The sequence below is a fragment of the Diceros bicornis genome, chromosome 12 (genome assembly GCF_020826845.1).
Source record: "Diceros bicornis minor isolate mBicDic1 chromosome 12, mDicBic1.mat.cur, whole genome shotgun sequence".
NCBI lineage: Eukaryota > Metazoa > Chordata > Mammalia > Perissodactyla > Rhinocerotidae > Diceros > Diceros bicornis.
Window position 1 is genome coordinate 47,056,283 of NC_080751.1, and position 27,451 is coordinate 47,083,733.

At 34.7% G+C, this 27,451-nt stretch overlaps 1 protein-coding gene across 4 annotated transcripts in view; it reads left to right on the top strand.

The window, feature by feature from the left end:
• HEATR5B (HEAT repeat containing 5B) overlaps positions 1 to 27,451 on the top strand; it is a 101,517-nt gene that overhangs the window by 8,534 nt on the left and 65,532 nt on the right. For all 4 annotated transcript variants that reach the window (XM_058551426.1, XM_058551427.1, XM_058551428.1 and 1 more), the window contains exons 5-18: positions 436 to 585; positions 4,879 to 5,050; positions 6,480 to 6,637; positions 7,606 to 7,855; positions 10,265 to 10,420; positions 10,921 to 11,171; positions 12,987 to 13,098; positions 14,509 to 14,661; positions 16,014 to 16,113; positions 16,692 to 16,801; positions 17,668 to 17,831; positions 18,553 to 18,728; positions 21,026 to 21,131; positions 22,804 to 22,994. In XM_058551426.1, coding sequence (XP_058407409.1) covers positions 436 to 585; positions 4,879 to 5,050; positions 6,480 to 6,637; positions 7,606 to 7,855; positions 10,265 to 10,420; positions 10,921 to 11,171; positions 12,987 to 13,098; positions 14,509 to 14,661; positions 16,014 to 16,113; positions 16,692 to 16,801; positions 17,668 to 17,831; positions 18,553 to 18,728; positions 21,026 to 21,131; positions 22,804 to 22,994 — 2,249 coding nt within the window. The remainder of the gene's footprint in view (positions 1 to 435; positions 586 to 4,878; positions 5,051 to 6,479; positions 6,638 to 7,605; positions 7,856 to 10,264; positions 10,421 to 10,920; positions 11,172 to 12,986; positions 13,099 to 14,508; positions 14,662 to 16,013; positions 16,114 to 16,691; positions 16,802 to 17,667; positions 17,832 to 18,552; positions 18,729 to 21,025; positions 21,132 to 22,803; positions 22,995 to 27,451) is intronic.

Sequence of the window (27,451 nt, forward strand, 5' to 3'; positions counted from 1 at the left end):
CTATGACAAGATTTTTAAATGTGTTGGATATTTATTCTTTTAGATGGTTTATATTGCTTTTTAACTACTTTTTACTTAATCTTTTACATTCTGAAAGTTTGGACCCTTGAGATATAATATTAAAGCTTTTGAATTTGTCTTCATGTTCTCATTACATTGCGCTTCAACATGTCATGGAAACGTTGGAATATTTTTACTTCTTGCAACCTAATTTCCTAGAAAGATATTATTTAATCGAAGTTAATAATTATTCTTACCTTTCAGGTATTTTTTAGTATAGTTAAGTTTGTTTTATTTTTCGTTATTTACTGTTTACAATTTAGAGGTGAGACCATGAGGCCTAGAGAACTTTTTTGTGTTTAGGTATGTTCTTGTTTAAATGTGGAATTTATTTTACAACATAGTTTTTAAGTTTTGGTTTATGTTCGCATCTAGTCTCAAGGGCGAAGTGAAATCTTAATGAGTCTACAGAAAGTTCTAAGTGGACTGGGTGGTGCGGCAGCTTCCTGTCATCGTGATATTTACAAGAATGCTAGGTCCCTCTTGACTGACAGGTCGATGGCTGTTCGATGTGCAGTTGCCAAGGTTAGTACTTGGCCAGTTTATAATGCTGCTCCTTATCCTGCTTGCTCTTAAACAATCAATGATTTTTTTTTTTTTTTAAAGTTTTAAAATATGATGGCATGCTTTTTCTTCCCTTGGATTAGTTTCATTTTGTAGAATTATATATAAATGGAATCATGTGGTATGCGCTCTTGTTTTTTTTTTTGATCTGGCTTCTTTCACTCAGCATGTTTATTTTGAGATTCATCTACATTATTACATGTATCAATAGTTCATTCCTTTTTGTTGCTCAGTAATATTTCATTGTTTGGATGTACCACAATTGTTTTATTCCTTCACCTGTTAAGGACATTTGGGTTGCTTTCAGTTTGGCCATTACAAAACAGCTGCTCTGAACATCTGTGTGCTAGTTTTTGTATGGACCTGTGCTTTCATTTCACTTGGGTAAATACCTGGGAGTAGAATGACTGAATCATATGATAGATTTATGTTTAACCTTTTAAAAAATTGCCAAACTGTTTTCCAAAGTACTGTATCATTTTACATTTCCAACAGCAATGTGTGGGATTTCTACTTCCTCCACATCCTCACCAACATTTGGTATTGCCAGTCTTTTTAGCTTTAGCTATTCTAATAGATACGTACAGGTATCTCATTGCGGCTTTAATTTGCATTTCCCTAATGACTAATGATGAGCATATTTTCAGGTGCTTATTTGCCATTCATATCTTCTTTGATGAAGAGTATATTAAGATCTTTTGCTCATCATCTTATTAAGTTATTTCTTATTGAGTTTTGAGAGTACTTTATAGGTTTTTTGTATATTCCTTTATCAGATACATGATTTGCAAATATTTTCTCCCAGTCTGTGGCCTGTCTTTTCATTCTCTAAATGTGCCTTTCTAAGGAGAGAAGTTTTGAATTTTGTCAAAGTCCAATTTATCAATTTTTCTTATATAGATTGTTCTTTTGGTGTTGAATCTAAGAAAAGTTTTCCTGATGCAAAGTTTCTCTTAAGTTTCCTTCTAGAAGTTTTATAGTTTTACGCTTAGATATAGGATCCATTTTGAGTTAATTTTTTACATGGTGCAAGGTATGAATCAAAGTTTTTTTTGTGTGTGTGTGTGTGTGTGTATGGATATCCACTTGTTCCAGCACCATGTTGAAAACACTATCTTTTTTTCACTAAACTACCTTTGCACCTTTGTTGAAAATTGGTTGTCCATATCTGTATGGGTCTATTTTTGGACTCTATTATGTTTCATTGATCTGTTTGTCTATCTTGATGTCAATAACACTTTCTTGATTACCATACCTTTATAATAAGTCTTGAAACCAGGTAGTGTTAACCCTCCAACTTTGTTCTTTTTCGAAATAGTTTTGACTGTTCTGTGTCCTTTGCACTTCCATATGATTTTTAGTGTTAGCTTATCAATTTCTACAAAAATAGCATGCTGGGATTTTGATTCAGGTTGCAATGAATCTATAGATCAATTTGGGGAAAGTTGACATCTTAAAAATATTAAGTCTTCCAACCCATGAACGTGATATATCTCTTCATTCATTTAGATCTTTTTTGATTTCTCTTAGCTACATTTTGTGGTTTCCAGCGTACAGGTCTTGCACATCTTTTGTCAGATTTATCCCTAAGTATTTCATATTTTTGATGCTGTTTTAAGTGGTATTGATTTTTTAAAAAATTTTAATTTCTAATTATTCATTACTAACATAGAAATACAATTGATTTTTTTTAATTAATTAATTAATTAATTTATTTTTCCCCCAAAGCCCCAGTAGATAGTTGTATGTCATAGCTGCACATCCTTCTAGTTGCTGTATGTGGGACGTGGCCTCAGCATGGCTGGAGAAGCGGTGCGTCGGTGCGCGCTGGGGATCGAACCCCGGGCCGCCAGCATTGGAGCGCGCACACTTAACCGCTAAGCCACGGGGCTGGCCCCAATACAATTGATTTCTGTACATTGATCTGTATCCACCAACCTTGCTGATCTGGCTTACTAGTTCTATCAGCTCTTTTAGTAGAGTCTATCAGATATTCTACGTAGACAATCATGTTGCCTAAGCATAAAGACAGTTTTACTTGTTTTCCAATATGGATGCCTTTTATTTCTTTTCTTTTTTTTTTGCCTTATTGCATTGGCTAGATCCTTCAATACAACGTTGAATAGAAAACGTGAGAGCAGACATCCTTGCCTTATTACAGATCCTTAAGGGGAAAACATTCAGTCCTTCACATTAACTATGATGTTAACTGTTGTTTTATCTTGATGACCTTTATCAGGTTGAGGAAGTGCATTTATTCCTAGCTTGCTAAGAGGTTTCATCAGGAATGGATGTTGGATTTTGTCAAATACCTTTTGTTTTAAATTTCATTTATTTTGTTGTTTTTGTTGTTGATTTTGTTGTTGTTTGCTGATTTCTAATTAAACCTTTTATTTTAAGATAATTGTAGATTTACAGGCAATTGTAAGAAATAATATAGAGAGGTCTTTATGAACTTTTACCCAGTTCCCCCCACTGGTAATATCTTGCAAAAGTATAGTACAATATTGCAACCAGTATAATAATACATTATTAATATTGACACAATCCACTGATCTTTTTCAGTTTCTCCAATTTTGCTTGTATTCTGTTAAATGCTTTTTCAGCATCTATTGAGAGGATTGTATGACTTTTCTTTTTTAGTTTGCTAATGTAATGAATATCATTGATTAGTTTTAGAATTTTAGTCAATTTTTCATTCCCAGGATAAATCCCACTTGGTCATGATATAGTATCCTTTTTATATAGTGTTGGATTAGAGTTGCTAAAAGTTTGTTTAGAATTTTTGCACCTATGTTAACGAGGGATATCTGTATATAGTTTTCTTCTCTTGTAGTATCTTTGTCAGATTTCACTGTCAGGGTAAGACTTGCCTCAGGATGAGCTGGGAAGTATACCCTTCTCTTTGATTTTCTGGAAGCATTTGTATAGAATTGGTATTATTTCTTACTTAAACATTTGGTTAATTCACCAGTATAGCTCTGTGGGCGTGCAGTTTTCTTTGGGGGAAGATTTTAAACTACAAATTCAATTTTTTTTATTGATGTTTTAATAGTTTTTAACATTGTGAAATTTTGGGTTGTACATTTTTGTTTGTCCATCACCATATATATGACTCCCTTCACCCCTTGTGCCCACCCCCCAGCCCCATTGCCCCTAGTAACCACAATACAGTTTTCTCTGTCCATGTGTTGGTTTATATTCCACATATGAGTGAGATCATACAGTGTTTGTCTTTCTCTTTCTGGCTTATTTCACTTAACATAATACGCTCCAGGCCCATCCATGTTGTTGCAAATGGGACGATTTTGTCTTTTTTTATGGCTGAGTAGTATTCCATTGTATATATATACCACATTTTCTTAATCCAGTCGTCAGTCGAGGAACACTTAGGTTGCTTCCACTTCTTGGCTATGGTGAATAATGCTGCAATGAACATAGGGGTGCATAAGCCTCTTTGGATTGTTGATTTCAGGTGCATTGGATAGATTCCCAGTAGTGCGATGGCTGGGTCATAGGGCATCTCTATTTTTAATTCTTTGAAGAATCTCCATACCGTTTACAAATTCAATTTTTAAAAGAGATATGGGCTATTTGGGTTATCTGTTTCTTTTTGAGTGAGTTGTCTATTTCATCTAAGTTGTTGAATTTATCAGCATAAACTTTATAATATTCCCTTTGTCCTTTTAGTGTATATTGAATCTGTAGTGATGTGACCTGTCTCATTCCTAATTTTGGTAATTTGTGACTTCTCTCTCTTTTCCCCATCTGTCTGGTTAGAGATTTATCAGATTTATTGGTTGTCTCAAAGAAGCAGCTTTTGGTTTCATTTTTATTCTTTTTCAATTTTCTAGTTCAGTGATTTCCTCTCTTACCTGTATTATTTCCTTTTCTTCTTGCTTACTTTGTGTTGAATTTGCTGTATGTCATCTAGTTTCTTATGGTGGAAGCTGAGGTTATTGATTTGAGACCTTTCTTCTTTCTAATGTAGGAGTTTAATGTTAAACATTTCCTTGCGAGAAACTCGCAAGGCAGTAAGCTGGGACAGTTGTAGGGTTCACTTTGTTTTCCATCTCTTAAGGATCACTATCCTTCATTGCCTGGTGTCCGGTGTCTTGAAAACTGATGTTTGATGTATTTTGTCCAATATTTTGGTTATTTCAGGAGAGAGAGTAAGTCTGGTTCTTGTTACTCCATCTCTGGAAGTGGAAGTTCCAGGATGTAATTTATTTTGTTGTTGTTGTTAAATTCCAGTGTCTGCTAGAACTTCAGAATGAAGCTGTGTTCATGTGGACTGCTGAACTGGAAAATATAGCCACTCTCTGCTTTAAGGCTTTGGAAAACTCAAATTATGGGGTACGAGTGGCAGTGTCCAAACTCTTAGGAACAGTCATGGCTACAGCATTGATGCCAAAACAAGCAACAGGTATCGTTGTTTGCCAACCCCTGATCTAGACTGTAAAAGATATTTAAGGTATATGGAATGCTTCCTTCTAAATGAGTTATTACTTACAGGCAAGTCACTTGAAAAGATTTAAATTGTTAGGTATCTTTGTCTACTTTTTCATAAGATGTAAGTACTCAAATGGCATTTTCCTTGATATAGTCAAGACGTTTTTTATAATGATAGTGTACAAGATAATATGTAGCAAGTATGTAGGACATATAAGCAAGTAAGATTTATGAAATCGTTTTTTATACTATCCAAGGGACTGAAACCTGGCACTTTATATGCTTCCTTACTTTCAATCTCTGATGAGTAAATCCCCATTTATAGCGTAGTATTATTTTTCACTTTTTCTTGACCATTATTGTAAGCAGAATCAGAGGCAGCATTGATTTTTCATGTGACTTCTGCTTTTCCTCACAGTTCCATAGAGATGCTTCAGGGACGGTCATGAGTACATACTGTGTTGTCCCCACCCCTACTCCATCTCTGTACAGTAGAAAGACAATCAGATGTTGTAGATTCAAGTCCTAGCTCTTATGTTTATTAGCTGTGAAACCCTTTGAGCTTTGATCTCTTCATCTTTAATGATAATTATTTCAATAAGTGAATTAGATGATGATGATGATGATGATAGGGAACATTGATTAAGTGCTGACTGTGCCAGGCACTGAATTAAGCATATAACAGAATTGTTTTATTTAATCCTTACAAAAGCGCTGTGAATTATAAATACTGTTGTTATTCCTATTTTATAAACAAGGAAATTGAGGCTTAGAGAGATTGTGTATTTGTGTTCTATTAAGTGTCAGAACTAAATTAACACTCAGGCAGTCCAGTTCCAAAGCCTACATACTTAATCATGAGCTTCATGCCTCTCCTGCAGAATTTTTGTGAGGATTGTTTGCTACTGTATGTGAAAGGACATTATAAAATATGAAGCTCTGTACCAGGGATGGCAAGCCAGTTGCAGTCCAGTGACATTTTAATCCATTGGTTGGCAACCGTTGCATAGAAAGTGTGGTCTTGACAGATTTCTTTGTGTCCATCTCAGTTGGGAATGAGGGCTGCGGTCAATTAACAGTATCTGCTGTGAGTGTGCTTTGTCCTTGTTGTGTTACACATATCAAGGTTAACATCATTGTTCAACTGTTTTGGCATAGATTTATTGAATTGCTTAATTTCTAGCTCCTTCCATTTTTCTTAGTACTTTTTGCTTCAATGTTGAATTTGTTTTTACAAGTACATTGTAAATTTTAAGATTATAAGAAAACTAAATGACTATCTCCTTTATGTTAGAAGTATTCTTAAAAATAATTACTTGAATTTTAAAGCTAGATTATTAGAAAATATTATTTAACTAATAGCAAAATATATTTGCTTATGAAGTTACTTTTCTTCCTGAAAGTAATGCGTCAGAATGTGAAGCGAGCAACTTTTGAGGAAGTCTTAGAACTCATGGCCACAGGATTTCTACGTGGAGGGTCAGGTTTCTTGAAGAGTGGTGGAGAAATGTTAAAAGTCGGAGGGTCTGTTAATCGTGAAGTGAGAGTTGGAGTTACACAGGTTTGTAATATATATGTATAAAAGAATTTCACTTGTGAAATTTCATGGAAGACTCTTACTAAGTAACAGCACACACAAAGAGATTTTTAATATTGTCTGATTTCTTTCAAAACTTTTTTTACCAAATGAATGAATTACATTCAAATTCTAAATTATGTGCTTATATGGAAAGGTGGATACTTAATGACGTATGAATAAGCCTATGTCTAATGTATATATTATAAATATCTAACAAAATTTTCCCAAATTTCATTTGGCAAAAAATCAGATGTAAAATAATTCAGTTTTAATTGAAATTGTATTCAGGTAGCTTAAGGCATTTAGATCTTAATGTTCTCCAATGACTCTGTAGCTAATAATATTGATTACTACTTTGGATTTATCATCACTGATTAATCACCAATGTAATTATGAAATTAAACCTGACTTGGAATTACAGTTTGAAAATAATAGGTAACACCAAATAAGATGTTATGCTTAATGATCTAATAATAATTAACACCGAATAAGTTGAAATGGTTCTTTGTGATCTTAGTCAAAATCATGCCAACTATATATACCTTGTTCCAGAAACAAGTCTAAAATAGAAGTAAACCATTTTTATCTTACAGTCTTAAGCAAATGTTTTCTAGCTCTAGGTCAGTGTTTATTTAGGATGTTAGAGTTCTGTTATTCCTATAACCTATTACCTTCTGCATCACCAGGGTGATTTCAGCTTTTCTTCCCTCACCACTCTCTCTGTGTCCTTCATGAAGCTATTTTCTTAAGAACTGTTTTTAGTCAAAGATACTTCTGCCAGTAATTCCTATGCTAGAAGTGCTAAAAAGGTCTCAAGCTTTAAATTTTCTCAATTTTACTCTCAAATATTTATTTTGCATGTTGTCATCAGTTATTTCTGTAGTTGCTTTACTGTAATTTCAGTTTATTTATGTAAGTTTATATGAAGTTGTATCTTCATCTGTTTATAGGCATATGTTGTTTTTGTAACAACATTGGGTGGTCAGTGGTTGGAGCGTAGCTTTGCTACCTTCTTGTCTCACGTCCTCGATCTGGTTTCCCATCCTCGAGCAACGCAAACACATGTAGAGGCTGTGTACTCAAGACGATGTGTCTCCTTTATCCTAAGAGCTACTGTGGGCAGTTTGCTAGGTGAAAAGGCCCAGATTGCAGCTGCCAAAGAAATATGCCAAGCTATTGGAAAACAAATGAAAGCAGTAGGTAAGAATTGATACCATAATGTGTGTTGCTGATTCCTTTAGTCTTTCACTTCTTTATTGTTATTCTTAATAAATACTAATAGATCGAATTAGTTCATATCTCTTTCTGGACTGTGTTTTAATAGTCATTTTTATTGAGTACTCTTATTTCATATTAAAACAACATATAATTACAGGGAAATAGAGTTTTTCAAGATTTGGGTAGCGTGTTTGTAAGATTACGTTTTCTGTTTTATTTCTAGTAACTTTATTGATTTTACAGCTCTCCTGGTATGCAGCAGCACGTTGGCTTGCTATCTTTAAGGAATAATTTGTTGTGATTTTTCTTTTATAAACACATATTGTTGTTGTTTTCCCTCCCTTAATAGACTTAATATGAAGATTTAGAGAGGAACAGTTACATGTGGTTATTGCCCATTAAAGCTAAACTGTGAAACCTCAGTAATTCATAGTTAAAAGAAATCCTTTTCTAAGAAATGTCAATTTTATAAATTTTTCAGTTTAACAAATAGTTATTGAGCATTTGAGATTGCGAAGTGGTAATTCAGGGTTTGAATAATGAGCAAGATAAAGTTCTTGCCTTCATGGAGCCTACAGTCCAGTTAGGGAACTAATGCAAATTAAAACATAAATTCTATAAGACAGTTTGGTTTTATCACTGTTTGGAATATACATTAATTTTAATCAAGCAAATTATTTTGCCTAATAGAGATAAGAATTTAATGAATAGATAATATCAATACTTTACATTTAGAGAATACATATTAAATATTTTATAAAATTAATAAAAATAAATTCACAAATAGCTTAGTTATAGTTTTTGTTGTTTGTAATAGCTTACTAGGAACGCATTTTTTTTGCAGGGGAAGATTCACCCTAAGCCAACATGTGTTGCCAATCTTCCTCCTTTTTTCTTCCTCACCTGCCCCCCACCTCCCCGCCCAAAACCGCAGTACATAGTTGTGTATAGTCGTAAATTCTTCCGGTTCTTCTGTGTGAGCCACCACCACAGCATGGCTACTGACAGACAAGTGGTGTGGTTCTGTGCCCGGGAACCAAACCCAGGCCACTGAAGCAGAGCACACAGAACTTTAACCACTAGGCCATCTGGCCTGGCTCAAGGCAAACCATTTTTTAAATGCATAGGGCTAACTGAGAGTTATGAACTGTGAATTAAAGTGTTTAAGTTAATAAGGTATCGTTCTTTAGGTATGTTAAAATAGTAATCTGTCCTAGGTTCACAATTTGAAAAATATTTGTACATTGGTTCATTGGAGAAATGCTTGAGTGCCAAAAACACTGTGCCAAGGGTAGACTAGCTAGTAGAATAGGAGTAGAATAGCTAGCCACACACAGATAGCACCTGTCCAGGAAGCTTATAGTTTGGTAATCAAAAGATAGAGTTCATGCGTTTCCAAGTCCAGAAATACTAAGAAGAAAAGAGGTATTTAATTATAGTCCATAATGTATTAATCTATTATATTCTGTTATTCTGTATTATATATTTTATAGTCAATTCATAGTGAATGCAGAAAAGATAAGAAAGTTTTACTTTCTTTTAAGGGTTATTAATCTTAAGGTCATAGATTAACCATTGGATTTTTAAAATTCTGATAGAATTAAATACAATGCTGTATATTTGGGCCAGAATATATTCTCAATTAGTAATTTGACAAGAAATCTTTAGTTGGCTCATGTTAAATACATTTCACTTCTAGTAGGGGGAGGGCGCAGCAAAGCTAATGGGAACTTTGAGGAACATCCCAGTAAGAAATTCTAAAGCCACTTTCCTTATAGATCTACTTTCTGGTCAGTAATTTGACAATGATGCTACCAATATATTGCAGCACTTGAAACAGCAATGATAATAATAAAGTAATAATAATAGCTGCTGACATTTACTGAATGTGTATTGGGGCAGCGTTGTGCTAATTCTTTACATGAATTGACTTTTTAATCGTCACAGTACCCTTTGAGATAGGCACTTAACCCTTTCAGCAGATGAGGAGCTTGAGACCTAGATAAGTTGAGTATCTTGTCCAGTGTCACATCACTAATGTGACTGGTGGAATTGGGATTTGAACCCAAGTCATCGTTCTCCAGAGACTGTGCTTTTGTTACTATGTAACCAACTATGGTTTGTTACTGCTTACTGAAATTAGGTTGTGTTCCTAGAAGCAGACAGAATAGCTCAATGTATATTTAAGCATTGTCATAAAGTCACTAAACAGTGTTTTTAAGTCACTTTAGTGTTTATTTGTACAAGTTTTCTGCTGAGAAATAACTGCATACAGAGTTCTTAACACTTAGGCATTGACTGGTATGATTTAAAAACATAAATTGTGTAGATTAAAAAAATTATATCACAATTTAATTCACCCACATCAAATACATGATTCTGTGTTTCCAGAAGCAGTAGTGAATGACACTAGTGGTGAAAACAAATCTGGAGCAGCAGACATCGCAGCCAGCCAGCATGTGATGGTCTGTGCCCTACAGGAGCTCGGGAGCCTGGTGCAGAGCCTAAATGCCACGGCATCCCCTCTTATTCAGGAAGCCTCTATAGGTATGATATTCACTTACATGCTGGAATCTTTTTTCACTATTTTTAAAAGTCATACGTGTGACTGATACTTAACTACTGGTTGCCTACCATCAGTTGCTTATCATCATAATTAGCAGTTTAGATGTTAAAAGTTGGATTTTATTTAGGGTTCACTGTGATAGTGAATCTTGAATTAAATATTGAAATAAAGTTTTGGGAGACAAATCAAAAACAGTCATGGTAGTTTTGTTTCTAATAATTGGCTAAAATTTATCAAACACTTCCATTTTACATCAACATTTATATTTTGTTGGATGTAATGATACTATGTTCTTTGTAGAAAATGTTTCTTTAAAGTACTCCACTGTTTATGAGTTAATATGTTTTTTTGACAAAGTTCTGAAAGTATCTGTGTAAAACCATAATGATTATGATTTTGATCATTGTGTTATACATAGTCTTTTAAATTCATCAAATTGTTTGACTTCATTAAAGAGTAATTTTTTGAGTATTTCTTTTAGGACTTTTGGAGACTGTGACGTCAGTGCTTCTTCATCCAAGTATGGCAGCTCGACTAGCTGCTGCGTGGTGTTTGCGCTGTGTGGCTGTGGCATTACCTTTCCAGTTGACACCCTTTCTAGACAGGTGTGCAGAACGGCTCAACAACTTAAAAACTTCACCAGAAGCTGTTAGTGGATACAGTTTTGCAATGGCTGCATTGTTAGGTGGAGTTCATCAGTGTCCTTTGGGCATTCCTCATGCCAAGGGAAAGGTATGACAAAGATCCTAGAATTGGAAGTGCTGTCGTGTGGGCTTTAGTCTTTATTTATTAAACACCTTCTGTGTTTAGTGTTGAACTGGGTGATCAGACGACAACAGTTTTTCTATGATAATATAAAATATAGCATTCTGCTAATATGGAGTTGACAGACACTAATTAAAATTTGGCATTTAATTCTGATATGGGAATAATAGGTTTTGTCTGGGTATAGTATCATTTTATAATTTAGAGAAAAAAAAACCCTTGGAAATCAGAGCTTTTCTTTGACCTTTTAGAAATAAAAATTCACATTGTTGGGGAAATATGCTATTGCCGTATTTAACATTTTGATAATACTTAGTAAAAATTGAATGGTTTTTGTGAATCAGTTACTTTTTTTCCTTTTCTTTCTATGATACCTTATACTACTATCATGGTTTCCCTTTCAGGAATTCTAAGAGTTTGTATAAATATTATTTGCAACCTTACATAGGCAGATTGGGGCTCGATTTTTAAATTCTTATTTTTTCTGGGTTATTAGGCCCATGTCCATTCATTCCTGTGGAATCTCCTTTTGTCATATGATTGCCTCCTCACCGATTATCCCTCTTGAAGTCTTTTTCTCCCGTCTCTCCAACACCACTTTCATATTTCACATTTGCTAGTCCTTAGGGACTACCCAGTACTCAGAATAAACTATAATCACCTCTGTCTGGTAAACTGGTACTTTCATCATTTGCCTTCATTTTACCCGTTCATTCTAATTTCCCACTGCTCTAGTTAGGCTAGTCATCTCGCTTTCTTCCCATGTTTTTTTCAGCCTCATGCCTTTGCTCATGCTAATCTCTTACGTTAGAATTTCGTCTCCCTTCTTGTTCACCTGTACTGAATTTATCTGCTTGTTGAGAGACCCAGTTCAAGTTCCATCTCTTTCATGGAATCTCTTTAAAGCTGCTCAGTCTATGATAACCTTTCCCTTTGCATTTCCCGACTGCATTTGTGTGATTGTTTTGTCATTTAATCATTTGCTGCTTGTTACTTCCCATTGTTCCTGTGTCTTCTCTCTCTAAAACTATAAGCACCCCGAGATTAGCTTAATGGCAGATGCATAATAGGAGTTCAACAAATCTTTGCATATAGGATAATAGTACTAGTAATAATAGCGTTTATTTTTTTATTTCTTGTGAGAAAGATCAGCCCTGAGCTAACATCCATGCCAGTCCTCCTCTTTTTGCTGAAGAAGACTGGCCCTGGGCTAACATCTGTGCCTATCTTCCTCCACTTTATATGGGATGCCACCACAGCATGGCGTGACAAGCGGTACATCGGTGCACACCCGGGATCCAAACCTCGGCCGCCAGCAGCAGAGCGTGTGCACTTAACCACTATGCCACGGGGCCGGTCCCAATAATAGTGTTTATTAAGTGATTGCATGGACCAGTGCTGTTTTGAGTGCTTTGTTGTATTAACTTATTTAATCCTCACGAGAGTGAGGTTGGCACTCCTCTTATTCCTGTTTTAGCAGTGAGGGAACTGAGGCAGGGAGATTAAGTGGTCCCAAGTCAGAAAGCTAGGAAATGACAGTGCTGGGATATGAACCCAGGCATTTTGGCTCCAGAGCTCCCTCTACACCACTGTGCTATTCTGGGTCTCCTCCGAGTCAGCAGTGCAATCGGGATTGAGTAGATCTTGATGTTGCCTCTTTAAAAACATGTTAACAGCAACAAGGACAGCTTCTTTTTTAATAAAGTATACTAGCTATGTATCTTCTTATTTGATTTCTTTCACTTGTTTAAATTAAAATCCAATTCTATACGTCTCTTGCAGATGGTAGTTAGTATTGCTGAAGATCTCTTACGAACCGCTGCCCAGAATAGCAGGCTGTCTTTACAGCGCACCCAAGCTGGATGGCTTTTACTTGGAGCACTTATGACTTTAGGTATAACTATATTTGAGTAGGATTTTGTCTTATTTTATAACTGTCAGTAGACTATAAAGAAAATTTAATTTAAAAGTATTAGACTTCACATTCTAGAAGACTTTCAATGAGGTTATAAAATGGTAAAGATGTTTTTCCCATTATTTGGTAGTAGGTTTCTCTTTTTGGTAATTTCTGCTTAAGTACATTTAATGAGAAAATTGTTAGCAGAGTTTCACCTTTACCATCAGAATAGCCATGGTCTAGCTGATTGGCTTAGTGTTCATCAAAAGAGATGAGAGTATGGGGGGAACATTCCATCTCCAAAGTAAGGACCATTGACATGATTTTAGTAGAGTGATAAAGTCACATTTAAACAGTATTGTCAGTGCTGCTTTCTTGGGATTATCGTTATGTGCTTCACTTTCCTAAGTGCTGTGGCAAACCTGGGATGCACGCAAAGTTGAGCATTGTACATAGAACAGAAATACATGTTATCATTGTGATGAGGTTTGTCCACTTTTTAGTTCACATGTTTAGCTTCTACTATAAAATGTGTGCGTGTGTGTGTGTGTGTATACACTACAGAGTTACTCACCACTTTAAGCATGTTACTCACCACTTTAAGCATCTACCTTTTGGAAATTATACTTTGACCTAGCTTTCTAAAGAAAATAAGAAGAAGTAACTCTTTTCCAGAAATTTATCTTAAGTATGTTCACTGGTATGTTAAGTGAATTCCTTAGCAATGTAAATATAGGTTCCTAGTTCTAAATGTACTGCTCCTCCATAAAACTAAATTAGCTATATAAATTGCCCTCAAATGACAGAATATATATATATGTATGTATGTGAGAGTGGGTATGTATGTTTATGTACATACATATTTATAGAAAAGACATCATAAAATGTGTCCCAGAGGGGCCGGCCCCGTGGCATAGCGGTTTAGTGTGCGCGCTCCGCTGCTGGCGGCCTGGATTCTGATTCCAGGCATGCACCAATGCGCCGCTTGTCAGGCCATGCTGTGGCGGTGTCCCATATAAAGTAGAGGAAGATGGGCACGGATGTTAGCTCAGGGCCAGTCTTCCTCAAAAAAAAAAAAAGTCCCAGATATATTTTATCATTGATAATGTATAACTCATCATTCTGAATATATTTGGATGATTTCTTTTAGATTACTTTTTGTAATCTAAAAGATTTGTTTTATGTTTGCATGCTAAAAATACTGATACTTTTTAGATAAATTTTATTATGCTTGAATATATATTTTACTCACTGAATAAGAAACATTTTGAAAATGTTAATACTAGAGATAAAGATAGAGTGAAATGATAGATGTTGTTAACGCTTGGGTGGGGCTCTTTTCTTTGACTGTTGTTTGTAATGTATGTTTTATATATGTATGGTTTTACTTCTCATTTTCTCTATTAGGGCCGTCTGTAGTTCGTTACCATCTGCCCAAGATGTTGTTATTGTGGCGAAATGTTTTCCCTCGTTCTTTAAAGGAATTGGAGGCTGAGAAGGCCCGAGGTGATTCTTTCACCTGGCAGGTAACATTGGAAGGTCGTGCTGGAGCTTTATGTGGTAAGAACTGAAAGGATTGTGCTTTCAGAATATTATTTTATTACTAGAATATTTGTAAAGTGAAGGAAAATCACTACTTCAAATTTTTATTTTAATATATAATGATGAATTTGTAGATTTTTAAATTTAGAAAGAAACTTTATAAATAATCTACATCAATTAGCTAATTTTGTAATAAAAATGAAGCTGAGACTCTGAAAAGGTTAGAGTTAGTGGTAAAACAGGAGCTGGAACCCAGGCCTCCTAATGCCCAGTTATTGTAGTCTTCCACTGTCAAAGAAGCACTGGGTCACCACGTAAAAAATCGAGTGAGCATTTAAAGGAAAAAGAAACTCAGGATTATCAAGGTTACTGAGTTTACAGTTAAAATCTTTTCATAATGGGCAAACAGCTATTTTCTCCTGTCATTATCAAATCTGCAAATGCTGTTACATTTTTCAGACATCAGCATTACACAAATTATGAATAAAGTTGTTTTTGTTTGGGAGTCAGCAACTTTCACAGGAAAGGCTGAAGTTTTGTTTCATTTGGGAACTAGAATTACACTGGATGATCCTGTTCTTTTTTGGTTTATCTCAGGGTAAAAAGTGCTTCTTTTTCCAAACTGTGGGAGACAGATGTCCTCTTAACCATAAGGGTGGCTGGGCAAGGTGTCGGTTTTGTTCCCACACATCTAAGAGCGTCTCAGTCATAGCTCGATCGCTCAAGAGCCAATGAAGATACTCCTTCTCATGGGGCCATTATGTCCACTCTTGATTCTGTCTTGAAACTGCTTCCTTTGTAGTCATCTGAATTCACATGGGGTTATAGACTTCTGAATTCCCACTCACAGGACTCTCCCTAACAGCTATCTTCCCTCCCTCCATTTCTGCTGTCCGCCCTTCTAGCCTTTTCCAGTGATTTTTCTCTGTAGTTGCAATTGGTTTTTCTTTTGGTTTGACCTGGTTTTATTTGTTTTTAATTTATTTAATTAAGTAATTTATTTTTTGGTGAGGAAGGTTTTCCCTGAGCTAACATCCAATGCCAATCCTCCTCTTTTTCCTGAGGAAGATTGGCCCTGGACTAACATCCACGCCCATCTTCCTCTACTTTATATGGGACGCCACCACAGCGTGGCTTGACAAGCAGTGCGTTGGTCCACGCCCGGGATCCGAACCTGCGAACCCCAGGCCACCAAAGCGGAACGTGCTAACTTAACCGCTAGACTGCCAGGCCAGCCTCCAGGTTTGACCTGGTTTTAGAACCTTATATTTTACAATAATTAAGAATTGTAGGTACCTTTATGTAATTTTATAAATTTATTCATCCTCACAAAAGCTGCTCCAAATCTGTCCTTTTTAAATTTTGTCTAGCAATGAGGAGTTTTGTTGCACATTGTCCTGAACTGCTAACTGAAGATGTGATTAGAAAATTGATGACCCCTATTGAATGTGCCATGACTATGATGTCACAGTAAGTAAGCAATTATAACAACATCCAATTTTATATATTTATAAATAGTCATATTTCCTACTTCCCTGTACTATCATATAGGAAACATATACAACTTTTATTTGAAAGGTGACTTTAAAAATTGCAGTAATGGTGTGGATTGAAATAAAATTGTATTTTATAGTGTTGCTGTTATTAACAGTAAAGGTTGCAAAATAAACTAAAATGGAGGGCCAGCCCCGTGGCTGAGCGGTTAAGTGCGCACGCTCTGTTGCTGGTGGCCCGGGTTCGGATCCCAGGCATGCACTGATGCACCGCTTCTCCAGCCATGCTGAGGCCACGTCCCACATACTACAGCAACTAGAAGGATGTGCAGCTATGACATACAACTATCTACTGGGGCTTTGGGGGAAAAATAAGTAAATAAATAAATAAAATAAAAAAAATGGAAATGGAAATGTAATACACAAAGTATACAATGTGTACAAAAGTACACAATGTACTTTGACACAAAGTACATTGATATTTTGCTGAAAAAAGTGTTTATAAGTAATACTTATTCTAATAAGCTGATGCTAACTACACTTTTGATATTTTAGCATTCCATCTGTAATCAAAGCCCATGGAGCTCATCTGAAAGCTAGTGCTGCAATGGTCCGTTTAAGACTGTATGATATCTTGGCTTTGTTACCTCCAAAAACTTATGAAGGTAAATAAAATTTGCAGTATCTAATAAAAATTTTTCAGTGTCCCTTTCCAGTTCTTCACAGTGTTGCAGAGTTCTGACCATGGCTCTCCCGCTGACTCACCGTGTAAAGGAAGGCAACAGTTTTCCTTTTCTTCATATAGAGGAGCTCGCTCTCAGGGAGCACTTGCTGTGTTCCGGGCCCCATTCTGGGCCCTTTACATGTGTTGACGTCTTTGACTCTAACCACAACCTTACGAGCCTAAAATATAGCTCTCCTTTATAGTGGAAGAATCATGGATATGCAGAGGTAATGTATCTTGCCCAAGTCTGAGAGCTATTAAGTGGCAGAGCTTGGATTCAGACCCAGTTGGTTCATCTTCAAAGTCTACACTTTTAATGACCATCCTAAGCTGCTTCATATATATTATAATATAGCCAATAATTTAGGAATCTGGAGGGAGAATAGTAATATACTTTGCAGAAATTAAATATCGTATAAAATGTTAATATTAAGTCATTGATTTGTTTCCACTTCAACCATGCCCAAGAATTTTGATATGTTCTGGTTTAGTGTTTGCACATCATTGGGTAGTAGTAAATAATAATCGTGTCATATTTAATATATTTAAAATAAAAAATTTTCCTCTATTTGAGTTTTTGGTTACTTTAAATAATTTGGACTAAAAGGCATAATACGATGATAAAAAAGGAAGTACATTTTTCTATATTAAAACCAGCATTAAAATATTTAATATTGATTTTTTTAAAAAGGGAACAAAGGCTTAATTATTTATTCCTGTTGAGCACATTGCTGCTCTTTATAGGCAATGATTGTGATTTTCATAAAAATTATTCTTTTTAATCTGACCTGAAGTTCTGTTTTTTAGGATCTTTCAATGCACTTCTTAGAGAACTGGTAGCAGAATTCACTTTGACTGACAACTCAGCCAACACAACTACTTCCCTCCTCAGATCCCTCTGCCATTATGATGATAGTGTTCTTCTTGGTTCCTGGCTTCAAGAAACTGATCATAAATCAATTGAAGACCAGGTAGTAAACGATACAGGGAAATGAAATCCTAGCTTAATTGCAAACAATGGTACTATTATGCATTGTCATTTAAAAAGAAAATATTGTAGACTAAGGTTTAATTTTCATTTAGCTTTCTTTGACGTTTAAAGATAGCTTTCTGGTGGTGGATAAATAGTGAAAAAAAGGTAAACAGCAATAGTGAGAATTGGGCGAATTGTCTTTATTCAATATCCTTTCTATTTAGATACCCAGTAGTAGCTGTGGCAAAGATCAGTTTTAACTGGCTTTTTGGTTATTGGTGTTTTGGGTTTTTTTAGTTTTGTGACAGGTTAGAGAGGAACAAGAGTTATTAGGTTGAAGATTTAGAACCTTTTGTGCCCCCTTGAATGCATTATTTCTTATGTACTTTTTAAAAGAGTTACTGAAGCCCCCTTTTAAAGACTTTTTTGTGGGTTTAAGTTATTCCTAATATGGTTTTGCTTACACATTTTTAAGGTGGGTACTGTAAAAATGTTTTAAAATGAACAAGACTTTTCTTAAGATCGTATAAAGTGTTACTGGTGACTTATTTAATGGTCAAATTATATTTTTATTTATTTAAAGATTTTCAGATGGAGTCATTCAGTTCTTTTTTGTTACCTTTTCTCCCTCCTCCCCTGTTCTATTCTTCCTGCCCAATACTTAGTAAGTGAATTTCCTAGAATAGATTTTGAATAGTTTTTATGTCATTCTTTTGCAGCTCCAGCCAAACAGTGCATCTGGAAGTGGGGCTCTGGAGCATGATCCGTCCTCCATTTATTTACGAATACCTGCTGGAGAAGCTGTGCCTGGTCCTCTCCCTCTTGGAGTCTCAGTCATTGATGCTTCCGTGGCTCTTTTTGGTGTAGTGTTTCCTCATGTTTCTTATAAACACCGGTTAGTATAAAGTCAGTCAGGTAATTGTAGTTAAATATAAATGGTTTTCAAACAGTAGATTTTCCCATCCCAGTTAACTCTGCAGTAAAGTGAATTACTGTTTAAATAATAGACTCATAAATGTAATGTGACACATTACGTTGTCACTTATAAGTGACACATACATGATTAAAAAATTGCACGCAAATTCCACATAATTTGAAACTATTTTTAAGATTTGGCCCCATGTACTAGCATCTGGTATCCTTTGTATTGTGGACTATGTGTTATACAACAAAATTTTCATTATAGTAGTTTGTTTGCCAGTTTATTAGTAGGTTTTAACTATATCTTGAATCAGGAACTGAGTTTCCTAAGTCTCTTGTTTTTGTTACTGAAGAAGTAAATGAGTGAGAAGTCTACTTCCTAATAACATTTGTCAGATGGGGAAGTCTGGAACTTGGGAAACTAAAGTAACTAGTTCTTTTTCTATTAGGAGCATTTTGGTTTCCTGTATTTTATGTCCACAGATACTATCCCGAACTTTAGTAGGCATTGTATATATTTATGGTAATTTTCCCAAAAGAAAGAATGAAAATGAATTAATGTAAGAGCTTCACAGATAATTCAAGTTTTATAAAATATGCCTTAAAAGCATTGTTGTATTTGTATATAAAAGATAACATATCTTTAAATGTGTAGGTGACTTGATTAATTGCTTTTTAACTTAATGGGAAGAATTTTAAATATGAAATTTTACTTTACCTAGATATCTTTAAGAACATTTGGTTGCCACATAAATATTAAAGAACATTAAAAGTGAAAGAATCTTATAAAGCATCTACTTTAATGTCCTTGTTTTAAATCTAGGGAAATCCAGGTCTATCAGTTTATGGTTTGCCCTAAGCTATACAGCTAATTGTGTGCTGTATCCAGGATCCAGAATTATCTTACCTATATTAAATCACTTTTGTGGAATAAGGTGAAGTATAAATAGATAAATTCTATTAAAAGTATAATATATAACATAAATATCGAATGATGGTGAAATAAATGAATAAATTAAGGGACGTTGATAGGCTGGAATACTTTTTACAGAGATGATGTTTTGATATCAGAAAATGCTTATTATACAATGTTAAATGAAAAAGGTAAAATAAAAGGCAAGAAGTGATCCCATTTTGTATTTTAAAATACATAAAAATGTACAAAGATTATTACTAGGTAGTAACTTTATTAATATTTTTCAAATTAAATGAAATAAATATAATAAGGGAAAAAAATTTTTAAGTTATGTATTTGAGGTTAGTTATAGGCAAATGATGCTAAATGGTAGTGTTGAAGACCGCATGGATCTTCTTATGTGTCTACTTGAAAGCAGTGTGAATAATGCCCTGCTTTCTCACCCATAGAAGATGTGGATCTGTATCGGAGCAAGTGTAGAAATAGTCCACTTTAGCCTCCAGTAACTCTAACTGGAGTTCTTCCTGGAGGCTAGATGATTTCTTCCTATGTGATTTTGAAGAATGCTTTGACCTGAGACTGTGGCCTATTATAAATTGAGCTTAAATCCTTATAAGTAACTGTGGGGAGATTTTGATTTCCTACTTTCAGTTGTAGTTATCTTAGTACTGAATCCAGTGTCCCTGGATTCCTTTGCCCCACCCCATTTCTTTTTAGAAGAATCTGAAATGATCTCATTCTCTTTTATCAGAATAGTCTCAAACGGCTGTAATTTTGTTGTTATTTTTGTTAACTGTCTCATTTTAAAAATTTGAAATAATAAAACAATTCGCCTCTGAGTTTTTACATTTAAAAAAACTGACCAAAGCTAAATCTTTTTGAAAATCTCCCAGTTAGCTTCTTAAGGATAGAACATGGGGTACTATTTTCTTCTATGTGAGAGTATTTTTAAAAAAGAAGAACATTATGCCACACTTTTTTACTTCCAGCTTACAAATCCTCCACACAGGTGGAATGATTGTTACTGTATTCAAGAAACCTGGAGCGCCTACTGTATGCCAGGTACTTTGTTGGACACTGGTGTTACTGTTAAAGACCACTGAAATTATGACCTTATTTTGCTAATTGAAACTTAATATTTTGTCTCTTGTCTTGTTCCAGTTAATAACCACAGGTCCGTATATTAATTCAGGAAGAGGAGATCTGGTTTGGACCAGCTGTGAGAGTGAAATAGAAAAGAGACAGCATGGGGCATTGTTTATTAACCAATTAGCTTATACTCTTCTTATCTCTGTTTTCTGAGCCCTATTGGAGTAAGAAGTGTTGCTAATGTGATATTTCTTCTGTTATTATAGATTACAAATGTTGGATCACTTTGCTGAATGTGTTAAACAAGCCAAAGGTGTCCGCCAGCAGGCTGTGCAACTTAATATTTTTACAGCTGTTCTCAGTGCACTAAAGGTATTTACTTTTAAAACATAATAAATGTTCTGAATTAAAATTTTAATGAATGCCTTTAATAAAGTAGGCAGATCTAGACTATTATGATGTTTATGTGTATATTACTTGATAGCTATTTTTCTATTAGTTTAATTAAATTACTGGGAACTTTATATTAGGCTCATTATAATTAACTATTTCATATTTTAGTAATGTTAAAGTTCATGTTTCGGTTTGACCTCTCATATTTCACAAGTGCCAGTAAGTTCTTGGAGAATTTTCAAAGATGTCTGACTAATGAAACCTGATATTCTGCTGAAGGTTAGCTAGACAAAGCTTAAGTTTGATTTGTGGTTTAGACCATAAGTCAGGAGAGGCCATGTTGTATAGTTGAAAGAATGCTGCGTTTACAGATCGAGGTCTGGTTTAGCTACTCACTAGGTTTATGTCTTGCGTAATTCCTTTAACCTTTTTTGAACTTCAGTTTCTACACGTATAAAGTGAAATAACAGCTATTTTGCCTCTCAGAGTTGGTGCACTGTACTATGCAGCCTGCAGCCTCTCATGATGTATTTGAGAACTTTTTATATTATTCAGCACTGTTTTAAAATGTTATGTAAACATTAGGGAAAAGGGATCAAGGCATTGGTTATACAAATAAAGGTTTGTACCATTTATATAACCATTAGTATCTGCCCTATTTAGAGACCATCAGCTAATACCAACATCTGAGTTTTAAAAAAAGGAATGGGGTGGTCACAGTTTCCTTCCATGGTTGGAAGGCTAGTGAACCAACTGTAATATTGCTGTACAGTATACTTTTCTTCATAGATAGGCTCGCTAAGGCCTCTGCTATAGTTAACATTTTCCCCAGGCACCATGACTTGGATTTTTGGTCTCAAGGAAGTAAATTAAGTTCCAGGACGGTAAGTGTAGCTACAATAGAGATACTAACCTGAAGTGTGATGAACAAACTATATCAAAATTTAGTTACTGATTATTCTTACCTCATTTGTCTTTAGATACATGTTGGATACACCCTTTATGACATAACAGTCATGTGTCGCTTAGTGACAGGGATCTGTTCTGAGAAATGCGTTGTTAGGTGATTTCATCATTGTGCGAACATCATAGAATGCACTTACACAAACCTAGGTGGAATAGCCTACTACACACGTAGGCTATATGGTACTAATCTTATGGGACCACCATAAATGGTCCAAAATGTTGACTGAAATGTTATGTGGTGCGTGACTGTAATTAATTCTCTTATCTGAAATTTTTATATAAATGAATCAAAGTTTCATACTCATCAAGGCCTTTTCCTTCCTTAAAGTTAAAATGATAAATTTCATTCAGTTAAATGACAGTTGATTTAATAATACAGTGTCTTTTATATATAAAAACAACTTTTAAGTATTAGTCTTTGAATAGAGACACTCCCTGGGATTGTTGGTTTTAGGACCAATTGAACTATATCTGTGTTATATATCATGTTCTGAAATCACATTTAGGAAAGTGATTGCTGTCGGTTTAACAGGAATTGATTCTGGGAACAGTATATGTGTGTGAAAGTTGGCTGTAGAAAATAATGTATGAAGATGTATGTATATTTACAAAGATTGTAGCACATTTTTTCTTCTATTTAATGTGAATTATGAATTGCCTTTTCTTTTTTTTTAAATAACTGTAGGGCCTGGCTGAAAATAAAAGTACTTTAGGACCTGAGGAGGTTCGTAAATCTGCTCTGACACTGGTTATGGGCGCGCTTGACAACCCAAACCCCATCTTACGATGCGCAGCAGGGGAAGCTCTTGGAAGAATGGCTCAGGTGGTTGGAGAAGCAACTTTTATTGCTAGAATGGCCCAATATAGCTTTGACAAGTAAGTGGGTCTTTTTACCAACAAGTAAATTTTTCATATAGCCAAAGATATCTTTTAAGTAATGAATAATTATTAACTGGACTATATGTTTTCCACATGGCATAGCATGTGACAGTATTTTGTGTTTTTTCATAGTGATCTTAATTTTTAATTCAATAATTGATTAAACTCTAGAATCTGGGAAAGTTGTAGTAAGAACTGTAATAAGAATAAGAAAGTTAGATATTTTCAGTGTGGTGAGGGTTTCTGTTTTAGCTCTTGAATGTTACATAATGGAATCAAGAGAATTGTTAATAAGGACTTCTCCGTTATGTGTTCTGCTCTGAAGAAGTGCTTCGAAGTCCTTTTCTCTTATCTCTGCCGCCCCCTCCCCCAATTATTCTTTCTGTTAATTATTCACTTTTTGAAATAAGCCATTCTTTTTCTAACTGCTCTCAAGTGTCTCTCTTAAATGGGATAAAGTTAGCATTAGATTTTAAAGATTTCTCTGCATATTAATTAAAAAGAGAAATCTGAGAGATCCAAATAAGTATGATTCAGATGATAACATGCAGTTATTAGTGACTGTTGGTTGTTAAAATTAAGTACTTAAGTAGAAAAGTTAAAAATCAAGAGTGGTAAAGAACTGACACTTAAGTTAGTAAATTGATCATTCTTAACTGTTGTGTATTTTGAGTACTAGTTATACTAAACCACGTCATAATCATTAATGAGAGAGAGAGGGCTGGGGGAAAGCAGTGGTAGTGAAGTAGTAGTTCTGAAGAAAAAGTGTTTTCTGAATTCTTGCATATCTAAGAATGGTTTTTCTTCTCTTCACACATGAATGGCAATTTGGCTTGTCATAGGATAATACCCCAGTGCATTGTTTGAATCACCAAGGATAATATGAGCAGGCAGAAGAGAGTTAAAATATTCACAGATATTTAATGACTTCTACTGTTTTCTAGCAATAGATTAGGTTTGCCTTTTCCAAGTACATGTCATTGGTTCTGAAAACCACTTTTATTAAAAATTTTTTAAAAGATATAACCAATCTTAGCCTGCTTAATGGTTTGTGCTCTGTTAATAGTAGGTACCATAAGAGTGTATTTGTTTGGAAAACTTTTGAATCATAAATTTTTTTTTAGTTACAAAGTGTTTTAATTTATGTATCTTCAATACCTGTAGGAGTGCTTATTTTGTACTTATTCTGGTGAAACACAAAGACATTTCATTAATATTCATGCCTGTTTGGTTAATGGTTTGCAGATATTTTCAGTGCTTAGTTTCGTTAGCTTTTCCAAATAACTGATTATGATCTGAAATTAATTATTACGTAGGTTTTGTTACTCATTTTTTCACATTTTAATTTATTTGAATTTGGGATTTGTCTTAAATTCTCTATGAAATGTCATAATTATTTGGTAGCTTTTTTTCTTTAATACTGCTATATAAAATAATGGCACATTTAAAAATCTCTATGGTATCTTAGATTTGACAGAATCTGGTTGTATTTTGAAAAAGCTTCAATATCCTGCAGCTGCATTATATCAGACTGTTCTCATCTGTATTACCTCTTGTTGGTATAATATCTGTCTATGAAAAGCCAAAATCACTTATACATACAGATCTGTCAGCTATATTTGCACATTAAAATCTTATGCCATCTTAGCATTACCACAGAATCATTTCTATAAACCGTTATTGGTTAATAGGGAGTAGCTTCAGTTGCTTAAGACCCAGTTCAGAAAAAATTAAAAGTCATTACTGGTTAAATTTGTTTCCATTCAAATTGAAATCACTTTGAGACCTCTGGGAAGTATATATTCTTATATCTTACATTATTTACTTTATTGAATAGATGGTAATCACTGAGAAAATTGGTCCAGCTTTTTAGCTTACTGAAATGTTACTTTTTGAAAAGTAACAATATGAAGGCAGCTTTCTGATCTGCATAATGCTTTAGAGTTCACAGATTGCATTCATTCTCAACTTCTTTCATTCCTCAAATTGACTGCTATCTAGGAGTAATGATAATGTCCATTTTATAGATGGAGAAACTGAGGCATAGAGAGATAAAAATCACTTGTCCAAAGATGTAATATGTTAGAAATACTGCTAAAGATAGGCTTAGTTTGCGTCATTCATTACTACATTTCTTAACATCTGTTTTGTGACAGCACTTGGAATTTTTCTTTCTTTGCTGTAGGCAAACAGACCAACCAGAGTCTTGGTGATGATTTTTCATCTCTTGACTTTATTTTACTTTTATGAGTTTGGTCATGGATGGCTTATCAAGAGTTATAATACAGTTTTGAAAGTGCAACCAAAGTTGCTTTCTAGGCTCCTTTGTTATTGTAGGTGCTTTGTTCTTAATGGTATTTTATCCTATTTTCTAGTAGTAACTGACTATGTTGGTGCATGACTATAAGTCATAATATTTTATGGCTTAAAAAATATTGTTACATATGTTCTTTTATTCCTTTCCATTGTCAAAAATGAGGTTTAGAGGTTAGCTCCATTTTAAACTCTCTACATCACTACTTAAATATGACTAAAATAATGAAATCTCTTCTTTCAAATAAACATTAAAAAAACATACAGGACTTTCACTGCCAGTCATGGTGGAGTAACAGGGGCTAGACTTATGCTCCTGTCTTAAACAGATCATGTAAATGAAACAGCGATTTTCAGACATTGGACAACAGCCAGCACAGAGCAGTGATCCCTGAGAAATGGGAAACACACAAGGAGAATACTATAATTGCTCCAGATTTCTGCCTGGAGAGTTTCCAAGCTGAAGTTCAGAGATAGGAAACCCAAACCTAACTGAGTTGAGATAGATTTGGAGTTTGGGAAGGCCAATGTAGCTAGAATGTGTGGGGCAGAATATGAGAGAGGAGAGAGCTGCACAGAGAGAGAGCTATGAGCAGAGGAGTCATCTCAAGTCTTTGGCTGAGTACTGATATGTGCCTGAGGAAACTGGAAAGGAAACTACAAGGAAACTGCCCAAGACCAGGGAACAAACCTCCAGAAAAGAACAGGCAAAACAATCCCCAGAGCTCACACAAGGCTGAGAGTAATTCATGTTCTTATCATCCAGATTGGAAAGACCTCCTAAAGTGGAGTCCTCAGAAGGGTATTGTCTTAGTAGTGGAAGCCATATTGATCCACCCTAAAAAACCTTAAAAGTGAGCCCTGAGGGGGCTGGCCCAGTGGCGCAGGCGGTTAAGTGTGCTGCTCCGCTGCAGTGGCCTGGGGTTTGCCAGTTCGGATCCAGGGCACGCACCTACGCACTGCTTGTCAAGCCATGCTGTGGCGGTGTCCCATATAAAGTAGAGGAAGATGGGCATGGATGTTAGCCAAGGGCCAGTCTTCCTCAGCAAAAAGAGGAGGATTGGCAGATGTTAGCTCGGGGCTGATCTTCCTCACAAAAAAAAAAAAAAAAAAAAAAGTGAGTCCTGAAAGGATCAAACTGATTCCAGGTAACTTAACTGCATCCCAGAACAAAGCCCAACAGTATTTAAAGGAATATTACTAATGTAGCACCTAGTGTCATGAAATTTGTAGTGTCCGGTATCCAATCAAACTTACCTGACATGTAGGGAACAAGAAAATAAGACCTATTACTAGGAGAAAACATCAATAATTGGAAACAAGCCTAGAAATGGAAGAAATGATGGAATTAGCCACCAAGAATATTAAAAGAACTGTTATAAATATGCTTCATATTTTTAAGGAAGTACAAGAAAACCTGAGCACAATGAGAAGAGAAATGAAATTCATAAAACAAACCAAAGGAAACTTCTAGATATGTAAAATATCTCAAATGAAAAATACATTGGATGAGATTAACAGAAGATTAGATACTACAGTAGAAAAATATAGTGATATTGAAGACATAGAAATAGAAACTATCCCACATGAAGTACAGATTGAAAAAAGACTGAGAAAAGAAAATCGCCAGAGTCTTGGTGACTTCTAGGACAAATGTCAAGCTGTTTAAAATATATATAATTGAAAAAAAGACATTATGGAAGAAAGACATTATGTGAAAGAACAAAGATAACAATAACAGCAGGCTTCTAATTATAAACTATGCAAGCAAAAAAACAGTGGAGTGACATCTTTAAAGTACTCGAAGAAAAAAATTGTCAACCTAACATTCTATACCCAATGAAAATGCTTTTCAAAAATGAAAGTTTAATGAAGACTTACTTTCTCAGACTACAAAAAGTTGAGAAATTTCATTGCCTGCAGACTTGTACTATAAGAAATGTTAAAAGTTCTTTGTGCAAAAAAAGTGATACTAGATGGAAATTTGGAAATTTGTATATATAGGAATGAAGAATGCCAAAAATGGTAAGTATCAGGATAAATATAAAGACTTATTCTTAAAAGTCTATTTTAAAATAGATTTATTATTTTTATTCTCATTATATTTATTTTATTCTCATTTTTTAAATTTCTTGAAAAGA